This window comes from Cyprinus carpio, chromosome B19 (assembly GCF_018340385.1).
Source record: "Cyprinus carpio isolate SPL01 chromosome B19, ASM1834038v1, whole genome shotgun sequence".
NCBI lineage: Eukaryota > Metazoa > Chordata > Actinopteri > Cypriniformes > Cyprinidae > Cyprinus > Cyprinus carpio.
The window spans coordinates 2797132-2824453 of record NC_056615.1 but is presented as its reverse complement, the minus strand read 5'-3'; the positions used below and the strand labels follow the sequence as shown (position 1 = coordinate 2824453).

Here is a 27322-nt window from a genome sequence, read left to right as displayed (position 1 = left end):
GGCCAAAACTAATCAGTTTCTCTTTAATTTTCAGTTTATTGAGCCGCAAAATGCAAAGTCAGAGACTTTTACCAAAAGCCTATAAGTTCATTGGTGGAAAAACGATTTCCCAAAAGGATCTGCCATTTTCCCTTCAGTTTACTCAGTTCTACCCTCAGTTTGTCGACTTAAGCCTGGGTAAACCTTGGTATCAATATCTCTGCTGTTCAGAGAGTCAATCTCGCCAAAAGAGTAGCTTTTGTCTGGCTGCGATTACGTCTAAATGAAGTCCAAATAAAGTCTGAATAAATCCTGAACCAATTAAAAGCCCCTCGTAGGCATTTTACATTTATTCCAGCGATAAAACCAAAGCCCATCTACCTTCTAGTGGAAAACTTATAATTAAGTATTTTAGATTCAGAGAGATGCAACAGAAAGCCAGGAAAGTTGTAGGTTTTCTGATGCCCATCATATCCCAGAATTCCTTGTGGCGATGCGCATTTCCTCACCTGAGATATTGGTGGTGATTTCAGTCAGGGCGGTCTGGCCAAAGCCCTTGGCGGTGCGGGCGCGAACAGACACCAGGTATGTGGTGCCGGGGTGGAGCCCAGAGAACATGTGATACGTCTCGTTCTTAAGTTTGGAGACGGTGCGCCGTGGGCCGGGAACGTTGATGCTGGGATCTGACGATTCGATGCTCTGGTAGCTGATCTAAAAACAGGAAACAGACAGTGAGCACAGAGGAAATAGGTGATCAGTGTTGATGCATCTCTGTCCTATAGAGTCCAGCTTTACTATACCCACAACAAAACCTGATGTCTTCACTTACCTTACTTTAAACAGTAGCATTTTTAGTAGTCTTATTACATTCAGAAATTACAGTATATTTTTTGGCTCATTTAACCCCAGGTGAGATTTTACAGTTACATTTTCATCCATGCAAGAGGAGTCCCATTCTTTTTATACTGTATGTATCTGTACCACTGAATATATGTAATATAAAATGTAAGTCAGCAGGCATGTATGATTTCATCCAGATTTAAGGAAATTATTTTGTTAACCGCGTATGTGTCTAATGGCAATGATTCAAAGAATAACCATTTTCTAATTATGTCTCTATAATATGATAATATGCCCCCACCCCTCCCTTCAACAATATGGCTTATCATTGAAAAGTTAAACATATAAGTAGAAGCAACTTTACATGGCTGCTTGCTCTAATGATAACTACATACATTTGCTGTTAGTGCGCTTCTGCGTGACACCGAGGCGCAGGAACAATCACTCCCATTTATTTCCTGACAACAGTAGAAATGACTTAAAACATGCTGTCGTTTTCGCTCCTAAAGATAAGAGTAATATATAACTCAAAACTGTAAAGGGTCTATGCTTATTTATATACACACTCACAATATCAAAAAGACATTGTGCTTTTATAAAACAAAGATGATAAACAGGATGCACTTTCTGCTGTATCGGTCTCTGTGAACTGGAGCGTGTCACAAAAATGAACAAAACTCAGCATATACTTGCCTTGCTTGAAATGTCTTGAACCCATTCGAATCGAAAACAAAAACTCTTTCAAAATTTAATCTGTTAAAGGTGCATTTCTCCATTTAAAATATTCACTATTTATTAATACATAATTATTGCTATTTATTCCAGCACATTTATAGTCATTACTTTTGAGTGTTGCTGCAAGCTTCATGCATGCACTTGAATGCGGAATAGGCTAAATACTTCATTATCCCTCTCAAGATCCATCAACAGAAATTACACGCTCCATTTTGAAACTACTTTTTTATGAAAATGCTGGGGCAGCAAATCCGCCACTGAGAAATCATTACCAAATCCATCAAGAGAACGAACAGCAGAGTGAAGTAAGCTACACACGTCACTCCCAAACGAGTGTGGAGCGTAAGCAGATGCTTACATGTGTTATATAACCAGACTAAAGCATTTAAACACAATCGCCCCATCCGACAGCCTCTGCAAGGCAAATAAGCAATTATGTTTGTCCCCTGACTAATTGAAGCCTGGAGAATGAACTACAGCATGATTAGCATAAGAACACCTAGACTCTGTGAAGAGTGAAAAGAGTTTACTCACGCTAATGACTGAGAGGAAGGACGAGGGACAAAAACAAACCTTGAAAGTCTGAAACCAATCTTTACCCAGCCAAATTCAAATTCTGAAAATGTGATTTTGCATAACAGCTAAACTAAAACATGCCTCGCCCAACTGATTCAAATGCGGCATAAACTGTGCGTCATCAGTACAATGTGTTCCTGAATCATTTTTCACAACACTGAACCAATCATTGCCCCTTTCATTAACATGCAATTCAATATCTAACAAAGGGGAAGAAAAAAAACAAACAAACAGCATTTCAAAGTGCAGTCAGACCTCTCTCCACACACACACACATATTGGAAAACAGCAAAAAGGCTTTGTCTGCAAATACCCATTTAAAAATGAAGTGCGCTTAACTGTACTGAATTGGCACTTGTAGTGTACTTCAATTTTTATTTTTTTATTACTATTATCATTATTATTATTATTGTGCTTGCAGTTCATTTAAAATGAATGAAAGAAAAGGCCACTTAAGTGTACTTAAAGAGAACTCACTTTAATTACTTTTTTAACACTTAAAAACATCTTATAAAGTGCACTTTGTAATCATGTCAAATTAAAATAATAATTTTAATAATTTTAATAATCTTTTGTTATGCTTTAAACGCACTTATTTTGATTAACAAACTGGATTAAGCACATGTAAAGTATTTGATTATAATTTAAACTGTTGTGTGTTATTCAATATTATAATTGAATATTTGACTATAATTTAAATGAGTTAAATAGCAACTTCTTCACAAACACTAAAAACTAAAGTCTTTTTCACAAGGGTATTAATGGGTCTTTTTGATGATATATTTAATTTATGTCTCTGTGTCACATTAAAACATATAAATCATGCATTTTTTTCATGGTATAAAAACCACTTCAGATTTAGTTTAAAAGCCAAATATTAGATTGAAATGCACCAGTTATTTAGCATTATGTTTTGTTAGTGATTACTTACTCTTTCAAAGCCAATATTTCCATTTACATTAACTTGTAAATAATAACACACACTACAGTACCTCATACTGTGTGATCAGACCATTGGGCTCCAACGGCTCCTCCCACTTCAGAAAGATCATATCGTCCAATGGGGTGAAGGTTAAAGATTCGGGTGCAATGCCTCCTGGGACTGTAGGAAACAAGACGAAAGAGTCAGATCAAAGAGTACGGTCAGATCAATCTTACTAAACACAGAGTATCAGACGCAGCTGAGATGAAGGTGAGATGACACCTCTACAGACTACAGGAGAGCGGAAGAGACCACAGACCCATCTCATATCTGAGCGCAGCGGTAGACGCCACGGCAGACGATTTGTCTTCTTTATCAACACACCGTGTGGAAGAAAATAGGGCAGATTGTAAGAGAGAGAGAGAGAGAGAGAGAGAGAGAGAGAGATCTAGACTCATTTTTAAGAGAGAAAAGGGGATCTAACTTCCATCCAGGCCACAGTCATCCAGCATGGCTACAGGCTGAATCTACCCTCGATCAAAAGTTTGGAAAACTTAGGCAATAGTGAATGCTACGAGCTATAGAAAAACTGACTGCCACATTCAAATGCAGAAATGTGGATAGCGTTGAGAAAAGAGGGCAGAAGTGTTAAGGAAAGATGATTTCCCTCATGCAAACACAGATGGGAATTTAGAATTAATGCAAAATTGGATCTATTGATAAAAATATAATTGCAAAAAGCAATTATTGGCCTTCACATACAACATAAATGCAAGTAAATGTAGACAGCAACCATTTGTTATGTGGCACACAGCAACTGATATTACTGTAAAAATGCATCAATGCCAGCTATTTGAAAAGGTAGAATATGCCACACAAGGCTTTTTATAGCTCCACAGACGGCTCTCAAACAAACTCAATTTGAGGCATGATTGCAATTAAGGACATGTTGTCTACTCTTTCCCCCTTTCCACAGAAGTACTACATTGTTAATGGAATCAAAAGAATCACTGAAATCTAGTGTCTGTGCCAACTAGTCACAGATCACATGACTTTAGTTGATTATTATTGTTGTTGTTGTTGTTGTTGTTGATGTTGTTTATTTTAAGGATCAATTCTCACTAATAACTAGTTGCTTATTAGCATATATGTTTCTAGCATATTGGCTGTTTATTAGTCCTAATAAAGCACAACCTTTAAAAAAGAGAAGAAAACACTTCCCATATATTTTGATGTTGATGTCATAGGCTGTACATCCAATCAAATCAAATGGTATGTGATGTATTTTGAGTTTAATCACATTGTTGATTATGTTTTATTGTTTTGTGTGTATTGGCTGCAAAACTCTGAAGACTATAAATGTAGTTTGTGCATTTACAAAACTGTCAAATTTTCTTATTCAGCATATGTTATTTTATAAAATGTGCATATTGTTTGGCTTACACAGTTCATGCCAGCACTAACACTATTTAAAAGATATTTAATTTTTCATATTTCATACAGTAAACAATTTTGGTACTGTGGCCAAAAAAAAAAAAAAAAAAAATCTCTTCTAAATAACTGGGATGTGAGTGTTTTTTGAAGTGTCTCTGACAGCGCTGGAGTTGGCAGCAGACTGCTGATGCTTAACGCCATGTGCTGAGATAAAGTAAACACTGACTAGAGCGGTAGTAAAAATGAGTAGTCGTCCAAGACCTTTCAGAATCGAACCAAAAAATCTTTACTTTCCATGCATTGGTCCAACTACAGACGCTTGGAAAGGTTACAAAGCAGAGAGAGTTTATATCCCTGCTTCTCATTTCTCATTACCTCTCTGTGTCTTACTGCAAGCATGCTGACTACCAGTAATTTAACATTACTCGCAGAATTAATTCATTGATTAACTGCAGTTCCTCGTGTTGTTCCCAATTAACCAAACAAAAACAATCAAAACCAAACAACCAAAATCACTAAAAAAAACATCTAAAAGATGTTTTTCACATAAAAAAATAAAAAACGACAATTCATTCTTTTCAGATGGGGAGGCTTTCACTTGACCTCTGAGGGTTTCATCGTAAAGCATTTGCATGAGAATGCAAACCCACGCCGCCTGACACACGGCGTAAATAAAAATGCAAAAATAAGCAAAAATCTTTATTCCATTTTGCTGGTGGCCTTAGCTTATTAATTTTTCATATACTTCCATTTATAAGTATGATCTTCCATTTAATTATGCTGAAGCGTGGTGTTCTGTGAGTCAATATTTGTGTTGCTGCTATAATTGGGGTTTGAGCACTGCGGGCAAACTGGGCCCTGCTGCAGTCGCCACATCATAATTGCTCAGATAAATACAGGCCTTTGCAAAGATGGATGGGTTATGGCTACTGACCCGTGAAAAAAAAAAGAAAAGAAAAAAAAACACCTCCGGGTAAATGAAAGTTTAATCAAACTCAGAAAGAATGTGATTCTTCATCAGAAGTGAAAACATCAACCTGTCCTCCAACTAATACGCTCGTATAAGTCGTTTGTCCAAATCCCTGAAATACGACCCATCAGAGCGTATACTACAATTGCGCCCCTATCGGCAAAAGATTGTTTTCATATTAATGTTTTGTACTCTTTTATTTGCACTGTGATTTGTGTTTCGTGTAGCTCAGTTGGTAGATTATTCCGTTATACCTTTATATGCAATCATGCTATCATGGGTTCGATCCCAGAGAACGGACGTGCACGTAAAATGTATATGCTCAATAAATCATAATTTAGCATGATTTCTGTGAGGGTTAGGTTTAGGGGGTGGGGATAGGTGTGGTCATTCGAACGAATAAGCCACCTAGTAAAATATGTACGAATTACTGTGAGATCGGTGTAAAAAGTCCACACACATTGCATTTAAATAAACGTGCGTTTTGATTGGTAATGACGTTATACGTCATTTCATGACGACAGACGCAACGCGATACTGTCATTATTTTTTTACGCCCGCTAGAGGCCCGCTTAACTTTAAAAACGTAAATATAGGTCGTAATAAGGTGCTTGCACAAACGACGTATATGGTTTGAGAGTTTGCTCTGAAGAAAACAGGAGTATAATAATGTGATTCTTCATCAGAAGTGAAAACATTCACTGAGCTGTTTGAGAGTTTGCTCTGAAGAAAACAGTTCTTAAACACTCAGGGATACGTTGTGTTATGAGTTTACCAAAACAGTCCTTAGAATGAAAATGATGGAGCTTTCAATCAAGACAATACTGACTCATTAAAACCTCCGTGAACGCATCTGCACAAGGTCTGTTCATTTAGTGCTTGATTTAATAATGTTAATGTTCCCCCACATGCTAAAGGCTGGTTTTCACAGTTAAAATGTCAAAATTATTGACTATTACATTTATTAAAATGTATTACATTTATTCAATTTATTAAAAATCTTACTAAATCAAGGAGTGAGGAGTCTTAATGTTATGATAGTAGATGTAGTGGAAAAAAAAAACACTGTTTTCTAAGATTTTTTTTTTTTGATACATCTGAAATTGGTTGCAAGAAAAATTGTAACAAAAGATAAAATTCACCATAGTTTAAACATTCAATACATTATAAATTGGTTGTTAGCCATGTTGTACTGCATTATATTTTCCAAAGGTGTAACAATGACTACATTATACATTATAATGTATAATAACTGTGTTTATAATTATTCATGGAATTACACAATGCATTCTAAGGTGCATTAGAAGGCACAATTAATGCACAATTTAAAATACTTCTACAATGCATTATATATAAAAGCTTAATGTAAAGTGTTAGATAAAGTTACAGCAATTCCCATAACATCACTGTGTAAATGAATGAATGAATGAATGAATGAATACTCACTGTCTTCCTCGGTCTGGAAGGTGACCTCTCGGCTCTCTTTCTTGCCCTCAGGATTGGCCAGCGCCAGCCGCACATGAACGGCGTGGAACGGAGGCAGGTCCCGGAGCGTGAAGCGGGAGGTGTTCCGCTCCACTGACAGACACTCCCTCACCGTGGCGTTATTCCCGCTGGCTCCGCCCCCCGCGGCGGTGGAGTAGCGGTAGCAGAGCGACAGTGAGTACGTGTGACAGCGTGTCAGGTTGTAGCCGACCGGCTCCCACTGCAGCAGCAGCTGACGGGACTGAATCTCCGACGCCGTCAGTCCTCTGAGCGGACGCATGGGCTCTGAGGACAGAGAAGAGGGAATTACATTTCACATTTTCACTCCAGTTTGAGTTAGTTGTTAGCAGGCTTCTAAAGTAATGGCAGAATACTCTAATAGACCTATAACAAACATGATAAAAATCGTGCCTTTTAATTAAACAAAACTTCTTTTTTGATACCCTTCAGTATTGAATGATTTAAATATCATCAACATGTCATCTTGAATTATTATTTTCATTCCTTCATTCATTCATTCATTCATTCATTCATTCATTCTTAAACCTGTTTTTTTTCTTTTCAAATTTAAATTAGTGGTTGACCAATATGCTTCTAAGGCCTATATTTGGTTGAAAATGCAGTTGGCAAGTCTATCTATCTATCTATCTATCTTTCTATCTATCTATCTATCTATCTTACCAACGTGCAGAATATATATATATTATATATAATATATTATATATATGTCGATTATATATTAGGGCTATATTAGGGCTGTCGATTGATTAAAATCTAATTAATCGCAAATTACATTTGGCTGTGAAAATACCCCCAAAACATTATTAAATACTATTTTTGTGTTAACTGAGAAAGTATTAAGTAGACATTGCAAATAGTTGCTTTGAAAATTAATATTTTATTTGATTCAACATTTATTGAATGAACTTTCAAATAGCTGATTCCTTCAGGAATGAAGTAAACGGCTCACTTTATGAATGGTCTTTAAATCATTGGTTCACACGGTTTGTTCAAAACGCGGATTCATTCAGAAACTAAACCCTGCTTTGTTGCTCGGAGACGCGCAACAGTTCTGCTATGGCTTTATAGGTAATAATTTTGTTTGCAAAACTGAGAAAAAACAGACAATATTGTGTTTTAAAATTTAACACAATATTAACTTCTTATTTACTGAACTGTTGTGTAAAATCACATTTCCACTTGTGCGATATTGCTCTTGCTGCTTGTGTGATATATCACTAATCATATTATATAAATACTGTATGAGACAAAAAATCATACAGGAGCATTGTTGCCCCAATATCATGAATTTCAGGGTATAACTGCAGTTATGGACTATTGACCTGCATCATATTTGTCAACAGTCAACTGAATGAAATATTTTAAACATTTTAATCGCTTTATTTTCTCATAACTCATAATTCATTAAGTTAATGCATTAAACTGACAGCCTTAATATATATATATATATATATATATATATATATATATTAGGGGTGTAGCGCGATACACATATTCCTATTGAACTGTTGCTTTTGGTTCGGTGCACATTACAAACCGAACGGTTTGTTGAACTAAGCCTATTACATCTGGAAAAATAAAACAGCTTTAAGTGTGTGAACTATGATGTTCTCAGTGCCACTGCGCTCAACAAGGCAACATGCCGTCTCCCCCACGATAACCTCCCCTTGCTGGGGTGCGTCAAAAGATGATGTTGATGATATTGTCAAAAACATACATTTTATAAAGATATTTGGCATTTCCAATTAATGTAGGCATGTTACATTCTTATTTTTATTAGGCCTATTATTATTATTATTATTATTATTATGAAGTTACTTTTACTAGGCCTATTCAATTAAAATTACAATTAATTTGCCCCACAATAATTACCAAATAACTGATGTGCTGCAGAAAACAAAAAAAATGGCTATATATTCACTTCTTAATTAAAATGTTTTTGAAAAAATTTATTTTAATACAGGTCTATCATACAATGATTTATAGGCCTACAATTTTAAATATTGACACTTCAGTCATCAATAAAAATCAATGAAATACGCTTTTATTTCAAGCACTGACTTTCAAAAACAGCCTGTTTCATGAGTTCACACTTAGGTTATGCATATTTGGCGTGCTGTCCATGAAGAGGGCTCCGATCTCGGTTCTTAGCCCGGACCCAGAGCGCTCCCCCTAAATGCTCCTCCCCGAGCTGGGGTAGGAACGGGCTGAAGGTGAGGAGTCGAGTGCTGAATGACTAGAGATAATGAAGCTAAGAATGCTTTAAATTATTTATAGGGCTTCTCTCTTGTGCTGGTTGGATAGATGGTGTAATTACTGATGATGGATTGGCAGTGTTCATTATCTGTGTGTGCTCCTCCCGAAATTTGTTAATAAAACATCACTTAACACAAAATATGTTTCTTCTCAATTTTTTTTTTTTTCACTATGTAATATTATACATATTAAGGGAATAAATTAAAACAGTTAGCTATATATTGTTATCAGCATATGTTGAAGTAGATTGGTCTCGTCGTCTCTATGCAGCGTCAGATACAGTAAGCTCCGTCATTACTCTGTCATCGTTTTTAATTTCACTTTCTGTATAGTGAATTGATTGAGATTAAGGTGTTCACCGGCGTAACTATTGCGCAAAGTTTGCACGTTGCTTATGTGTGATATTCACTGGCTCCTCGCCTTCATGGTTTAAAACAGAACTATTTAAAAACCCCAGAACAAAACAAACTGTGACAACACTGTGTCATATTGAACTGAACCGTGAATTTGTGAATTTGAAAATGTGAACCATTACACCCCTAATATATATATATATATATATATACACATGAAAAATAAAAAAATTAACATATATATATATATATATATATACACATGAAGAAGTGAAAGGTGGAGTCTTGGTTCTATGCATCAGTTGTTGATTGGATGTTGAGATGTGGTTGGGGTTTAAACACTTTTTAATTAAATAAATGTAATTTTGTAAGTAAATAAGTATATCAAATCAAACTTGCAACTGGCTTCCTCATTTGCATAAGAATTTTGGCAGATAATGGCCTACGACTAGCAGTCCACTGCTTGTCTGGTGTTCTTTAGAATTTAGTCATAAAAAAGGTATCTTAGCCTTGTCTATTAGTTGCTTTTCTTAAGTTGACAAAAGTTTAGAAAATATTTCCAGCATTTAGTACACTAGCATATAACTCAAAGCCAAAAGATTTGGACTATAAGACTTAGATTTAACAGGGTTTTTTATCATACGATAATGGTTTTCCCTGGAAAAACAGAGCAATTCATGAACTGACAGACAGACAGAGTCGGAGAGAGAGGGGTTGACGCTTCTCACTAACAAGACTGATCTCTAAAGTTATGAAAGCCGTGAGAGAGAGCAATAAAGTACATTTAATAGGTCATTCAGAGAGTTATCATTACATATAAATTAGCATTTTACAAAGCTCTGCTTCCTCTCTCTCTCAGTACAGATGCGATTAGAGCTGCTATGAGTTAATTACACATGTCATGTGTGAAGGCAGGGGTCCTCGGCTCTCTTTCCTGTCACTTTCATTCCCTCGCTCTCACTCTGAGAGACACAGACAGACAGGAGACGAGCCCAGCGCCCTGCGTGTCTGTAAATACAAATGCACTTGGCATTACAGCATAAGGAGCTCTAAATCAAATGCACACTGATGAATTAACACTGTCATTGTACTTTAAAAATGAAAACATCTCCTGAACATGAAAAAGAGGTCCTGCCAAAACACCTCCAGTTCATATTTCACCCACAAAAGGCAAAAAATCTGAAATCCTATTTTGCTTAAAGAAAACCATTAAGTTTTCCTTGTCCTCAATGCAACATAATGCCTTATATTTACTCCTTTTGATTTTTGGGGTGAAATGTGTTTTGCTGAGACAGTCAGTGTCCAGTGAAGCCTGCAGACCCGCACCTCTGCCCTCCCTCAGAGTCCTCCAGACAAATCAACCCGATTACACAAATTAATGAGACACATCTACTGAAACTCCCACAGGCCTGATGAGGAATGGCCTAACTGCTGGATATGACACACAGACGCGTCCGCTAAGAAACACACACACACACACACACACACACACACACACACACACACACACACACACACACACACACACACACACACACACACACAGGCGACCGCTAAGAACTCAATAATAACCCAAGATATAAATCTAATATAAATCAAACATGACTCACACAGAAATAAAAGAAATAAAAATGCAAAAAAAAAAAAAAAAAAAAAAAAAATATTACAAAAAAAAAACTTATTACAAACAATTAAATTCAATTCCATTCAAATAAACTTGAATTGAACTGTTTGTTATAATAAGGTTATCTGTATGTTAGCAATATACAGTACATACATGAAAATAACTCAGTGAGTATTATATTACAATATAAATATTCAGATGTACATACAAAATTATGCAGCGTAATAGAAGCATACAGCAGTAATGTGTCTCTACATCTGCACCCAACCACCCTCAACATCAGGTGCCAAAAATAAAGATGTCTGCCACATTAGCAACATGCGTGTTCTTCTGCTGCTGCTGGAGACCAAGATGAACAGAGTCTAAGAGCACCTTTGACATTGATACATTAGGAAGTCCAAAAGCAAGGTTACAACACAAGTACATTTCTACTACAGTTGTGTCCAGCTTACTTCAGCCACACAAACAACACACACTCCTCAGAGGACCAGAGAATAAAGTCAAAAACTGATTATACCAGACTACTTGACTCTGTTTGCCTCATACTTGCTTCAATTCAAACTAAATGGAATTATGGTTTTCAGAGTTTTTAGTCTATTTTTGTTATCTTTGAGCTCATCTATCTGCTAGAGTAATGCACATAACAGGTGCATCACTATGACATCCCGTAATCTCATGCATGTGCTTCCATGGCGTCTTGAAAAAAAACTGTAAATTAATTTACATGGTACCTTGCAGGCCCGTAGCCAGAGGTCACCGGTAAATCAGCAAAACACCGGACTTCAGTAAATTTTTCATGTCCAGAAATAAAATTTGTTGCTGTTTAAAACTCGTCATATGAATGTCTGAATGTATAATTAAGTGTAGTCCGTGGTATGACGGCAAGGCTTGAGAGAGAGTGAGCGAGTGTTGCCAGATCCAGCTATTATACCCATTTTTTAAATTGTCTTTTCCACTTAATTGTACACTTTACAAAGTTAATCAAGTGGGAAGTTGCAGTTTAGGGTCAGCAATATATTTTCATATATATATTTTTATACATCGGTTTTTATTTGTTTTTATAGCAATATCTGGCAACACTGCATCGCTGGCACTTAAATGCAAAAATATCATGATATTATCTGTATGAAACATTATCAATGTCATCAAAAACAGTAGCATTTAACACTAGTACACCGATCTGTAGAACTAGTAGTTTACATAATGAAATGAAATAGCCATGAAGTCATCCATGCTATTGCATTAGTTAAATTTAAATATAAAACATATATGAATGTTTTAGCATGACTTAGCATGAAATTTATGAGCACTAGACAAAATTAGCATCTATATAGCAATGATTATTAATGAAAACTCTAACAGTAATATGTATTGTTGCATGATTAATAAACAACAGACAAAATTATCCACTCCTAATCTATAGTAAGATATATTAAAAAAAAATAATAATAATTGATGTAATAAATATGGTACAATGTAACAGTGTCCATGCTTCCAAAACAAAGAAAACATCTTTCACAAACATCTACAGTACATGTCTGTCTCTTTTAAAGTGTTTAGTAGTGTATATAATGAGTTGTATTTGTAGGGGTTATTATAGCACAATTCTTAACCTCACCCCAGACCTCACGCATTTTCAAACCCGCACCTTCTACATCTGTCCAAAAACAGCTGACAGTCACATTTACCTCAGGCCGAATCAAGTGATGTCATACGAATCCACACAACTTGAACTGTCTCAAGTGCATTTTAATACTAAAAATGTTACTTTATAACATTTAAAACTGGCTAAAGAGGAAGAAAAGAGAGTCCACTGACCCGCACACTTGGTCCTGCTGACCAGCGGGGGTCCAGGCGGGCCGGTTCCTCCCTCTCCGGGCCGGGTGAGGAGGACACTGATGCGATATTCTGTGTCCGGCTCAAGGTGCCAGACTTTATACGTCAGCGAGTTGACTCCGTGAGTTTCGGACCAGGGAGAGTGGCTGGCCCGGTATACGATCTCTCTGCGGATCACCGGCCCGTCGCCCACTATAGAGTTGGTGTTGAGCTGGATGATCAGGTAGGTGGGGCCAGAGCGCAGCAGCTGGGGTGGAGCTATCGGTGTGGGCGGGACTACAGGAAGAGAAAGAAACAATGTTGAGTGGACAGGAATCACACTTTATATGTTTTATCTGGCTGATTAAAACAAAAGCATCCCAGAATGAAACTTTCAGATTCTTCAGAAAGATCTGCAGAGCAGCTGGTGCTACATCTGACTGACTTTACAACAAATGTCAACAAATCTTCCTGGATTAAGATTAATAAAATCCACTGAATTCTTGGACTAGAGGAGCCAAGTTTCTGAACATTAAATGCCCATCCTTTTTGCTGTTTAGTTTTAATAAATATTCCTTTTTGACTGTGCTTACAGTATATTTTCATTGTACATTGAACCCTTTTGTTATGTAATATCAAATAACATTTTTAAAATCTGAATTTGACCTCTTTAATGTCTTATATAAAATGATCGGATGCTTTACATGTAGATTCCTATAATAATGCCTAGATTTTAACCACACCATTTCACAGAGTAACAGTAAATGTGACTGTACAGTAAACATAGATTTAATTTAACATATTTTTTTGTAGTTTTAGGAAATATTAGTCTTAAGTATTAAAAAGCAACTTTTAAAACACACTGCATCTATATTTTAAATGTATGCCATTTAGTTCTGTTTCAGCAAATAATAATAATAAACATACAGTAACACTTTAGTTTAAGGTCCAGTTCTCACTATTTGTGACTAGTTGCTTAATAGTATGCATATTACTAGCATATCTACTGTTTATTAAAGGATTATTGGTACTCCCCTGCCCACCCTTCAAGAACTGTATACATCCAGAGTGAGGAAAAGGGCTCAGAAAATCACTCTGGATCCCTCACACCCAAGTTACCCCATCTTTGAACTCTTGCCATCTGGCCGGCGCTTCAGAGCCGCAAATACCAGGACAGTCAGGCACAAGAACAGTTTCTTCCCCCAGGCAATCTACCTCATGAACAGTTAAATGTTCCCCACTTATACAATAAAAAAATGTGCAATATCCTTATATTTATTTGTTACCCTTCATCCTAGTACATCCCTGCATCTTACTCAATCCAATTCCATTATCATTTATAGCACAATTGTTTATACACTTATTTATCTGCAAAGGGTTTTTATTTTTTATTTTTTATTTTTTTTGACTGTGTGTTGTTGTCTTTTGTGTACTGGAAGCTTATGTCACTAAAACAAATTCCTTGTATGCGCAAGCATACTTGGCAATAAAGCTCTTTCTGATTCTGATTCTGATTCTGATTCTGATTATTAGTACTTATAAAGCACATATTCTGCATGACCATATTCTACATTCCTAATCCTAAACTTAAAAACTACCATACTAACTATTAATAAGCAGAACATTAGGAGTTTATTCAGGCAAAAGTAGTTTGTCATAGTTAATAATGAGAATGAAGTGTGACCAAAAATATTGTTTGCCAACATACAATTTATGAACTGTAGAAATCAATTAATCAACTGTATGAACATGCAACAATTTGCCATAACCTAGCATTTATGAAAAAATGTTCACAGTATCATATTTTTGTCAAACAGAAATTAATGTCAGAAATGTGTTTTTTACTTATTATCTAATATTTATTACAATACATATTAAACAGACTTGATACAAAACAACTGTATAAGAAAATGCATAATCATGCAACTAAACATTTGATTTAAATAAACTGAAGCCAACTAAAATCAATTACGTGATGCTGAACTAAATCCTGGGTATTTCCATTCATCTTTTGATTAATATGGCATTAATACTGCATGAAATTATCTCAGAGTGAAGGAAATTGGAGTAAAATATAAAAATGCAGTGGAAGGTCAGGCAAAAGCAGCTTTAATGCATTAAACGCATATTTCTCACTACACTGAATCGGTGATGGTAATATGCTAATAAACTAAACAGATAGATTTATTTTTATTTTTTTTTACTAATAACTGACAGTGTCACATTCAAATAAATGAACTGTGTATCCTGATTGCTCAGCCTTTCTAATCTCTCAGTTTAAATTAATCATCATCTCTGTATGAGATGCTATCAGTAGAACAGTATGACTGTGAGACCTTGACTTTCAATATTACAGTTAATCACAGCGCTGCATAAAAATCAAATATGAATCAAGCTAATGAGAGCACAGATGCAGATAAACATGCCTGAACACAGTATCAAACTCCTTTCACAGGAGAATTATCTGCACCTCACGCTAGTCACAATTGGAAAGCTGCTGGTCCTATTTAACCCCGCTGAGAAGCGGCCTATTACCAGCTGCACTTAACAGACCCTTTTCCTTTCAGTCAAGGTGGACGAGATGTTCCAGGACTTGACGAACCTGTTATGTGTTGCACAATTTAAGAAAGAACTGCAGGAACATCTTGGCTTGGCACATTCAGAAAGTTTACAAAAATGATGCCAAATTGTGCGCTGATCCTATATATCATGCATATCTAAATGGCAGACCTCGGCTTGGTTCCACTGGACACTTAACTTTATTGACGCTAAAGTGGCATTAAGCACTGTGGATATTTTAAAAACAGAGTGAGCCGCAAAATAATTTGATCCTTTTTGCTAAAACACTACAGAAAACAACAATGCTGCAAATATAGTTACTTCTGACCATTGAAACCAGGTGTGTGACAGAACTTTTTTTCATCTACATTTAGCATTATTAATCAGTATGTTAAGAGCATTTTAAATAGAGCCTAACAGCTTGCACCAGGCGTTACTGGATTTGTGCTCTTGCGCTAATTTGCACTATTTAGAAAATTTGGCCCATAATTCTTAAAAATGGGTCAATTATTTGAAGATGGCAAAGAAAGACAACATAAACTTTGAAATTATTAGTTAACTTTATTTTCTAGTCATCAACATCTGGTTAATGTTACAAACTGTACATGTTGTTGAACTCTTTAGTCATCAGATAACTGTGACAAAAGCAAGAAATGTTTCTTGAGCATCAAATCAGCATATCAAAATGATTTCTGAAGGATCATGTGACAATGAAGACTAGAGTAATGATGCTGAAAATTCAACTTTTATCACAGGAGTAAATTACAGTTATTCTAAACTGTAATAATATTTTGCAATATTACTGTGTATTACATTTTTATAGAATATTATATGACTCTTATGAACCAGGTTATATATGTATAAATGTTATGAGTTATCAGTTTGAAGCAGTCTAATAACTCACTCATGTGTGAAGCTAATCATAATCTGCAGGGGAATTATGAGTTTATACGGTAAGTGCAGTATCATGCCAGTACGTCTATTTTTGACAGACAGGAAATTGCCCTGAATTAAGAATTACAGCAAAGTTTCAAGGGTCGCTCCTGTTGCTCTTTTATTCGTGTCTGTGTGACGCAAACACAGTGCACTTCAGCAACTAATAACTTTTTCAAAAATAAACCTGTAGACTGTGTGAAGTACATAATTCACCCGCACAACAGCATTGATTACTCCTTTGTTTCGTGGACTCTCTGTGACATTACCTCAGCTCCAGGAGAAGCGTGACTCATTCACTCGTTCAATCATGCCACCATCACGAGAGCCACTTGTAGAGAGCGGGCCATGACGAGGCAGCGTGTGGTCATTTGCATAACTGATTGCACTAGTAATTTGGTTACTTTTGGGTGGATATGAGTGTAATCAGTCCGCCGCCTCTCTCGAGGGCTCTAGTCAGGGAGGTTACATCTCTCACGGGCTTTTGGCTTTTGCTGAAGAGATCTCTGGGTGGGGATGTGATGTTACAGTGAATCAGTGAGACATGCTCAGGTGCTCGTGTTTTGATTGAGAGTTCAGAGGATCAGAAGAATCCAGAACGTTCTGTGCTGTGAAAGAATAACCTGACGATAGCAAAGCATAATGGCAGAAGTGTAATGGCTGGAATTTATGGTTCCTTTTTCTTTGAGAACCATCAGCTTAGACATAAAGGGGCCATCTGACGCTGATTAAAAATTTAATTTATGATTAAATATTAATTTAAGATTTTTAGAAATTAATAATCCATCTCTGTGACTCCATATAAAGTAATGGGACCCATAAAGTTGATGCTTCAAAACTATGCAAAATTAACACGATGATAACACATCTCCTGTCACAATGCAATACTACTAATAATAACTATTATTTTTATTATTATTAATTTCATTTTTTTTTTTTATATGTGTATATTTTAAATTAGATTAGATTCAACTTTATTGTCACTGTGCAGAGTACAAGTACAGAGCCAATGAAATGAAGTTAGCATCTAATCAGAAGTGCAAGTAACAGCATATATAAAATAAATATAGAATGTGTGTATATACATTAAGCTTTATTACATTATATATATATATATATATATATATATATATAGATATAGTCAAGAGAGAGTGTTTAGAGTTTGCTGTCAAAAGACCTTGACTTACTTCCTTAAAAATAATCACACACCTTAAAACATGTATCAACCAATCAGAATTAAGCATTCAACAGCCTGCAGTACAGACCTATGTGACAAGAAACAAGTTGTTTACAAAAGCACACTTGCAAATAAATAAACCTATAGAATAAAGTTGAAAGAAACACTGGTCATACCTCTGACGATTAGTTCAGCAAAGTTCGACACTGCGGCTCCGTATGTCGACTGAGTGATGCATCTGTAAAGATCCTGCTCTCCACGCTGGGCTCCGCCCACCTGAAACCAAGCAACCAATCGACGCTCGCCAATTGATGACGTCACCGAGTACGGCGACATCAGAACACCATTACGCCTCTGAAACAGAGAGAGAGGGGTACATGACGCATAAGTAAAAATACACACAAAACACAAAAAACGGATATGCAAATCAGTGCTTTGACATGATCAGTGAGATGCATGCCATGAACATATTTATAAAACTTAAACCACTTTTTTTTTGTACCAAATCAGCATTAGGTTAACATTAGTTATGACACAACAACAACACAAGCATTTCCTCCAGATCCGCATGACAACCACATTTCTATGAAACATTTTCCACTTAAATATTCATGATTATTTTAGATGTAATAACCCCACAAATCTCTCACACTGAAAATATAGCAAGCCAAACTCAGTTCTGCAAGAGCTCGGAGAAGTCCAGATTCATCAGGTAAACGAATGCGCCCTTCATGTGAGCTGGGAAACAGCGTAATTACAAGCGCAGTCCTGTTCATGAGTGTGAAACTCTGAATTCTAGAAGATTCGTGAGTTGTGATGTTGAAAGAGGCGAGACGATTTGAAACACCACTCAATTCTAGGTAACATTATTGGATATGGTCACACTTATTTAAAGGTTATTTTTGCCTCAAAAAACTCCTAATTTGCTGTTTATTAATAGTTAGTAAGGTAGTTGTTAAGTTTAGGTATTGGGTGGATTACGAGTTCTAAAATATGCTCATTAGAATCATTTTTAATACACTAATAAACAGCTAATATGCTTATAATAAGCAACTAGTTAATTGTGAATTGTGTTTCCTAATCTGAAGTGTTACCGCAGGCTATTTGTTAAGACAAACATCACTATCACTTACAGTATATTGATTCGTTTTAGGGTTCTATCACTTATTTATGTTATTTTATGGTGCATAAAGAGCACAACAAAACTCAAAGCTCTCATAAAGAACTGGCAAACATTCATTATGTATCATAAGATGTCAAGTGGAGCGAACTAGTGCTGTATGCAGAAAGTGAGATGCAGGGTGCTCAGATAGACAAGGAACACACAGTCCCTTCATTCCTTTAACACACACACTCCAAGTGTTTGCATAAAGCAGTGGCTCACACAGGAAGTGATCTCAATGAGTTCAGAGCACATGAAAGAAAGAGCCTGCATGCCATTCAAAAAGGAGAAAAAAGAAACTGCACTTTAAGGAATTGTTCACCCTAAATTCTGGAATTATTTATTTCCATTATGTCATCTTTAACCCGCGTGACTTTCTTTCTTCCATCCATTAAGGCACAAGAACACAGAGGCTGTCGAGATTCAATGAAATGACACAAAAACGCTTTCAAAGTATCATACACTATAAGAAGTCCAGAGCATGGAGTTCTTTTTTTTTTACAAGAAAATACTATTTCAGTCTTTCTATTTAAAAAATTGCGTTCAGTGTGTCAGTTTCTGAATGAAAAAACTCCTTGAATTTGATCTGTTTCTCACACAAAGCTACTGTACTGTTTTTCGTGAAAGTGTTATTTTAGTAATAGTTATATACTAATGTTTTGAATTGGCTTTTATTTTCGCATTTTATTATTATTATCATCATCATTATTACTGTATTTTGCTTTTTTTTTTTCAGTTGTATTTTAGTAATTTAGTACTCAACCTTTCTTTCAGTTAATTGCCAAAACAACATTTCAAATTGAATCTTTATAGTTTATTTCAGCTTTATTTCAACGAAGAAAACACTTTTTAAATTTAATTCATCGATTATTAACAAGCATTACTCGAACATATTCAAATAGCTACAAATGTAAGATAACATGCTTGTAAAAGTTTATTAATGAACCTATTGAACATTGCATAATGATTAACAGATGTTAGTTAACTTTAATCAAACGTATTTACACTTTCAATTCATATGGTTATGCACACAAGTACAGATAGCATAATTTAGCTGGTTTGACCTTAGTCTTGTTTCAGCAATAATATTGTTGTAGAACAAGGTTGAAAACGTATTTGACAGTTTTGTCAAACTGCAATTCTGAAATCTGGGAAATTTTATAATTTTATAATACTGTACTTTATAATAAATCTGTAATTGGGTAAAATGCAACACTTTTCTCTTAAGATGTGCTCTTATTGCTGTTTTTATGTTTTTATCAAGAATATAATCACCCTTTATCACCCTTCCTAACCTTGTGGTTATGAGTGAACAATGTGTGAAGTGCTTTAAACAACTGATAAGACTAGTATAGGGACCAATTCTCACTATTAACTTGTTTCTTATTAACATGCACATTAATAACATATTGACTGTTTTTTGGTATATATTATTATATATATAATGTTTTTTTTTTTTTCTTAATATTATTTGCAAATGTAAAAAGTGCATTAGATGACATATGGCATATTTGAATACAGCAAGTTGGGGAAAATAATAATAATAATAATATATAAAGTGTTAACAAAAACAAATTCAATATATTTAGTTTTAGTTTTAGTTAACAAGAAAAACACTAGAATGTATATGGAAGCCCGTTTCCGCCACTGAACAAAAAATAGAACAAAGTATTTGTGACTTTTTTTCTCAAAATTGTGAGATATAAACTTGCAATTTAATTGAAAAAAGCTGTAATTGTGAGATATGAACTCATAATTGTGAGATAAAAAGAAAATCAGAATTGCGAGATATAAAGTCGCAATTTGTATTTATTTCTCGCAATTGCGAGTTTAGTGACATGACATACAGCCAAGTATGGTGACCCATACTGTTTATATCTTGCAATTCTGACTTTCTTTTTTTCTCACAATTATGAGTTTATATCTCACAATTCTGAGAAAAAAAAAAGTCAGGATTGTGAGATAAAAAGTCGCAATTACTTTGTTTGTGTTTTTGTTTTTGTTTTTGTGGCGAAAATGGGCTTCCATACATGGAAGACTAGTAATACTCTACACACAGTTTTAGTTTATGGTGTTTTCTTTTTTTTTTCTTCTTTTTTTTGGACAATCCCTGGTCACCATCTGCTTTCATTATAATGCAAAGACCCGCAGGAAGACTGCAAAATATCTCCTTTTGTATTCTACAAAATAAAGACAGTCAGGTTTAAAACAGCATGTCAGTAAATGATGACAGGATTTACATTTTTTGGAAAAATATTCCTAAACCTAAAGCATCTAACAGCACAACATCTGTTTGTTGCCTGAAAGAGCACCTTCAACAGCCTTCATATTTTCTGAATTGCTTTGAAGCATTCATTCATGATGCTGGCAAACGGAAGAGAAAATAAACACAAGGCTGAAATAGCTGGCAGTTACACAAATGATGTAAATAACATATTGCGGCTCATTGCTCTGTTCCTTACGGTCATGCCACAGCACACCGATAAATAATACACATCAATTAAACTGGCGAGCAAACGGCACACCTTCTCAACTATTCCCCCCCGCCCGAGAAGCCAGCGCTTCTGCTTGTGAACTCGTGATGTACACAGACTGATTTGTTTGTAGTATTTAAACCGCAGTGAGAACACAGCTGAGAGACTCTCAGTCCAAGGAGGATTCGCTCAAAGCCAAAACACGATCAAAACACAAGCTGCAATTAAAGCATCTGCAGGGCCAGCGCTCGGCAGCAGCTATCATAAGGTTATCAGGGTTGTCATAATGCCTTTGTAATGCTAAATTGCAAAGATCTTGAGTTTTTGTCGAAGGCCGTGTCCCTGGCAGCCTGACAAATTTCGACATCTCACCATAAAACAGGAAATTGCTGTAACTCAGGCAAGCAATATCCGATCTGCCCCAAACTTCACACATTTGATAGGTGTTCTGTCCTGAACACATTCCCATGCCCATATTCAGTTATAGTCATAGCGTCACCTGCTGGCAACATGAAGTTTTATGGTTAACACTGTTACGGACCTCTAGCAACATATTGCAAAGTGTCGTTAGGTGTTAAATAGGCTAGCAACATGATAGAAACATGTTAGAACGTGCTAGCAACACTTAGCTAAGTGCTAAAGCATGCTATCAATGCAGTGAAACAGGAAGTTGCTGTAACTCAGGCATGCAGTGTCCAATATGCCTTAAACTTAACATGCAACATTCTACAAACATGCTAAAACCTGCCAGCAACACTTAGCTAATTTGCTTAAGCATGCTACAATGAAACAGGAAGTTGCTGTAACTCAGGTATGCAATGTCCAATATGCGCCAAACTTAACATGTTTGATGAGAGTCCTGGCCTGAACACATCTACATGCCCATATTTGGTTATAGTCATAGCGCCTCCTACTGGCAACAGGAAGTGGCATGTTTAACAAAGTTATGGACTCCAAGCAATATCTTAAAAAGTGTCAGCAAGTGTTAAAGAAACATGCCACTATTTTTGAAAAGACTCATTTTCCATCTTCCCTAGAGTTAAACAGTTGAGTTTTACCATTTTCGAATCCATTCAGCCGATCCCTGGGTCTGGCGGTAGAACTTTTAGTTGCAGCTTAGCAAAGATCATTGAATCTGATTAGACCATTAGCATCTCGCTCAAAAATAACCAAAGAGTTTCTATATTTTTCCTCTTTAAAACTTGACTCTTCTGTAGTTACATCATGTACTAAGACCAACGGAAAATGAAAGGTTGCGATTTTCTAGGCCGATATGGCTAGGAACTATACTCTCATTCCAGCATAATAATCAAGGAACTTTGTTGCCGTTCCATGGCTGCAGTAGGAGCAATGATATCACGCCGCACCTGAAATTAATAATATCATTGCGCCTGAATGAGAGATTGGCTTAATGGGTTCAAAAATGGTAAAACTCAACTGTTTAACTCTAGGGGAGTTAGCCTATTTTCAAAAATAGTGGCATGTTCCTTTAAACAGGCTGGCAACATGTTAGAAACATGCTAGCAACACTTAGCTTATTTGCTAAAGCTTGCTATTAATACAATGAAACAGGAATGTGCTGTAACTCAGCCATACAATGTCCAATCTGCCTCAAACTTAAATTTGTTTCTGTCCTGGCCTGAGGACATATACATGCTCATATTTTATTATAGCTATAGCGCCACCTACCAGCAACAGGAAGTGTTGTTTAACAATGTGATGCACTATTAACAACACAATAAAATATGACATTGCGTGCTAAACATGCTAGCGACACTTACTAAGTGCTAAATCATGCTATTATAGTTTTTCTCAATCGATTTGACATTTCTCCAAACTCAGGTCACTGTTCTAAAAACAGTTAACACAGTGAGCTGAACACTTTGTAATTGTCCTAAACAGATTTTACGTTTTCATTCATTTTATACAAATTACAAATCATGCAAATAATTTTCTCAAAACAATGTGCACAAAACTCTTAAATGTCACAACAATAAATAAAACAAACAAACAATATAAAAAAACTAAAAAAAAAAAAAAGGTTTTACACAAATCACAAACATTTGTGTACCATTTGTCCAAACTGTCACAATTCACTGAAGCGAGGAAATGAGGAGACGTAGAATAAAACACAACACAAACAAAACTATGTAATTTGTCATTCTATCAAATGATCACGGTATATTTTCGATTGGCCCTAAACTGATAACTACTCGGTTAATCATACACTCAACAGTGGAAATGCAGTTTTCCTGATCGTTTACAAATGTATCACAATTGCTTTAGAGTAATAATAAAAGGGAAAATATACAAAGAGCAAGAATGAATATGCAAAATAATAACAATAATAATAAAAGATCGGTTTTCGGATCACCAGTAGTGATGGGAAGTTTGGTTCTTTTCTGCGAACCGGTTCTTTCGTACAGTTCGATTTAATAAACCAGTTGAAGAAAACTGTTCACCAATTCTTTTGCGCTCGACGTAATGATTGCCCTTGATTCAAGCCTTCGGTTTACCTGCGCTCATAACATTAGCACAGAATCAGTTCAGAATCAATCACCAAAAGAACCAGTTCGGTTCGGTTCTGTGTGTCAGTCTGCTTCACGCTGAATCATGCATGCGCAGTATCATCAGCTCCTCGGTTCTCGAACCGGACTATTCAGACAGAAACGGTTCTCGGTTCAGTGTACTGGTGATCCGAAAACCGATGCAACCGGTTCTTGACTCAAGAACGAGTCAATCTTTCGTTCGTTATCTGGCTCGGCTCGGTGTTCATCTTCAGTTCTCTCTTCAGAGCAGTTCAGTCAGTGTACTGTTTGAGTAAATGAATTACTCCGGGATATTGGTTTATTTGAACTCAGAGGGAGTGTCAGCCACATTAAAAAAGTTAACAGCTTAAGTCATTTGTGGATTAATGCTTGGAGACGCGAACCGTTTCAAATGATTCAGTTCAATTTGGTGAACTGGTTCAAGAAGATCCGGTTACATCGAGTGATTCGTTCGCGAACCGGATATCACTAAACTGCAGTGTTGTGAACGCGCTCATAAAAGACCCGGAAGAGAAGACAATGCTGAATTAAGTCGTAGTTTTTGCTATTTTTGGACCAAAATGTATTTTCGATGCTTCAAAAAATTCTAACGGACCCTCTGATGTCTCATGGACTACTTTGAAGATGTTTTTATTATCTTTCTGGACATGGACAGTATACCGTACATACATTTTCAATGGAGGGACTGAAAGCTCTCGGAATAAATCTAAAATATCTTAAACTGTGTTCCGAAGATGAACGGAGGTCTTACAGGTTTGGAACGACATGAGGGTGAGTCATTAATGACATAATTTTAATATTTGGGTGAACTAACCCTTTAAGGCAGTACACGTAGCAAGTTTTTTTTTTTTTTTATAAAATAGAAAAAGAATAGAGCAAGCTCTTTTTAAAGAAAACAAGCAGTTAGTAAATGAATATAGTGCAAGTCTAAAAGAGGCAAGTTTTTTTTTTTTTTTAAGAATTTAATTAGAATACAGAGTGCTAAAGTAAGAAGGTCAAATAGAAATGGAAGAAATGTGTTTTTAGGCGATCCTTGAAGATGGCTAAGGATTTATCTGCTTGGATTGAGTTGGGCAGGTCACTCCACCAGGAGGGAACATTTAATGTAAAAGTCAGTGAAAGTGATTTTGTGCCTCTTTGGGATGGCACAATAAAGCAACGTTCACTTGCAGAACGCAAGCTTCTAGAGTGTACATAAGTCTGAAGTAATGAATTTAGGTAAAGGGGTGCAGAAACAGTGGTGGTTTTGTAGGCAAACATCAATGCCTTGAACAGCAGTTATTGGTAGCCAGTGCAAATTGATAAACGGAGGTGTGATGTGCATTTTTCTCGGCTCATTAAAAATTAATATATTGGCCACGTTCTGGATTAATTGTTAAGGTTTGATAGAACTGGCTGGAAGACCTGCCAAGAGATCATTGCAATAGTCCAGCCTGGACAGAACAAAAGACTGAACAAGGAGATGTGAAGCATGTTCCAAAAGAAAGGGCCTGATCTTCTTGATGTTGAATAAAGCAAATCTGCAGGACCGGACAGTTTTAACAATGTGGTCTGAGAAAGTCAGCTGATCATCAATCATAACTTCAATATTTTTGGCTGTTTTTGAAGGAGTTATGGTTGATGTGCCTAACTGGATGGTGAAATTGTGATGAAACAATGGGTTTGATGGAACCACAAGCAGTTCTGTCTCTGCAAGGTTGAGTTTAAGGTGATAGTCCTTAATTCCAGCCAGACATGCCTGTTAGACAAGCTGAGATACGAGCAGCTATCTTCGGATCACCAGGATGGAATGAGAGGTAGAGTTGAGTGTCATCAAAGCCATGTTTCTGAATGACAGAACCTAGTGATGCCATGTAGACAGAGAACAGAAGTGGTCCAAGAACTGAGCCCTGAGGCACCCCAGTAGTTAGATGTTGCGACTTGGACACCTCGCCTGTCCAAGATACCTTAAAGGATCTATCTGAGAGGTAAGGCTCAAACCACTGGAGTGCAATTCCTGAGATGACCTTTATCAATATGGTTGACAGAAGGATGTGGTGGTTAACTGTGTGAAAAGCAGCGGACAGATCCAGCAAGTTAAGTATTGAAGATTTGGACTTCGCTCTTGCCAGTCTTAGGGCTTCAATAACTGAGATATATATCAATATATAATATATACACTGACATATTTTTGAAAACATATATTATTTTGTGGTAGACAGAAACCAAGAAAGCCATGTGTGATTGGCATTTTTTTAACCATATAAAAGTTTCTACATTGTAACTGCAGTCAGTAAAGTAGGTTTGTTATGCAAGAATACTTGCATTAACCGCAATATAAAGTGCAAGTTAAATGTGCCTATGCAAAACCCTGTAACGGCCTTATTAGGTATCATTTAAATGCATACGCTGGTTGTTAGCGATAACTGATATAAGGGAAGATCAGTGTGAATTGTTTGGCCTGTGGTGAGGATTTGAAGAAGACATTAACTGCATTAATTTAAGGCTGGGAGGCCTGCGTGTCTCATGTGGTGTGTGTGTGTCTACATGTGAATGTGCTAACCAGTTTGCAAAAGGTGACTAGAGGGACAAGTAAAATTAGAAAATTGTAATTTAAACAGGATTTTATGTTCTTTATATGTGCTGGCTTGTGTAAAATAGCATGTTTTATGTGAAAAAAAAGAGCTTTTGCACAAGACTGGCACACTCTCGTCGCAGGTTAAATCAAAGAAAAAACATGGCCTAATTCTAGCAAAGAATTCCATAATTCCAAAGTCAATTCCATAATAGGCTACAATGAGTGAATAAACATAATCCAAAATGGCAGATAGAGTCAAGAGAAACTAATTAAATATATGCTTGTTCTCATTCACGTGTGCTGCGTATTTTGAGTATTTAGATAATTTCCATTCGCTGGACTCCGTGTTCAGTAGGTTCCGCTCATGAGGAACAGAGCTAGTCTCATCCTCCGTCTTGAAAGAGATTTTCAAATTGGATTTACATACAAAAAGAATCAGCGCATGAAAAGAAAGACAAAAGAAAAAAGGAATAGAAAAAACAAAGGTCGTCCTAACTAAAGCCTGGGGACTCACATCCAATGCTAAAAACCTCAGCAACTTCAGTCGCCCAGAAAGTGTTTCTGATGTTAAGCTTTGAGAACGATATGAAGAGAGGATCCAGTCAACGATGGAGCCAGAGCTCAGTGATTGTTCAAGAGAGAGAGGTTATACGCCAGGGAAGAGTTTCAGTACGGAGAAAACTGCCATTGAAACAATATATGAGGGTGGATGTTGAAGGTAAGTATGAATCCAATGATAGTTAATTGAAGAGCTCTTCATGTATTTGCCATGCATCACACAAACCTTATTATTGTAAGTAAAGCCATAAGTCTCTCTTATTCCATATGTGTGCTATTGTAGTCTGATAAGAATATGAAGAGAATCTTCGAAGCCAATGGGATTTTTATGGATTTTACTCCA

The 27322-nt window shown here is 36.1% G+C and overlaps 1 protein-coding gene across 7 annotated transcripts in view; it reads right to left on the bottom strand.

Moving 5' to 3' along the window:
- Positions 1-27322, bottom strand: part of LOC109051853 (receptor-type tyrosine-protein phosphatase U-like) — a 229222-nt gene that overhangs the window by 85501 nt on the left and 116399 nt on the right. For all 7 annotated transcript variants that reach the window (XM_042745001.1, XM_042745003.1, XM_042745007.1 and 4 more), the window contains exons 6-10: positions 17856-18033; positions 13014-13307; positions 6903-7226; positions 3123-3232; positions 489-690 (exon numbers count right to left, since the gene is read on the bottom strand). In XM_042745001.1, the coding sequence (XP_042600935.1) occupies positions 489-690; positions 3123-3232; positions 6903-7226; positions 13014-13307; positions 17856-18033 (1108 nt within the window). The remainder of the gene's footprint in view (positions 1-488; positions 691-3122; positions 3233-6902; positions 7227-13013; positions 13308-17855; positions 18034-27322) is intronic.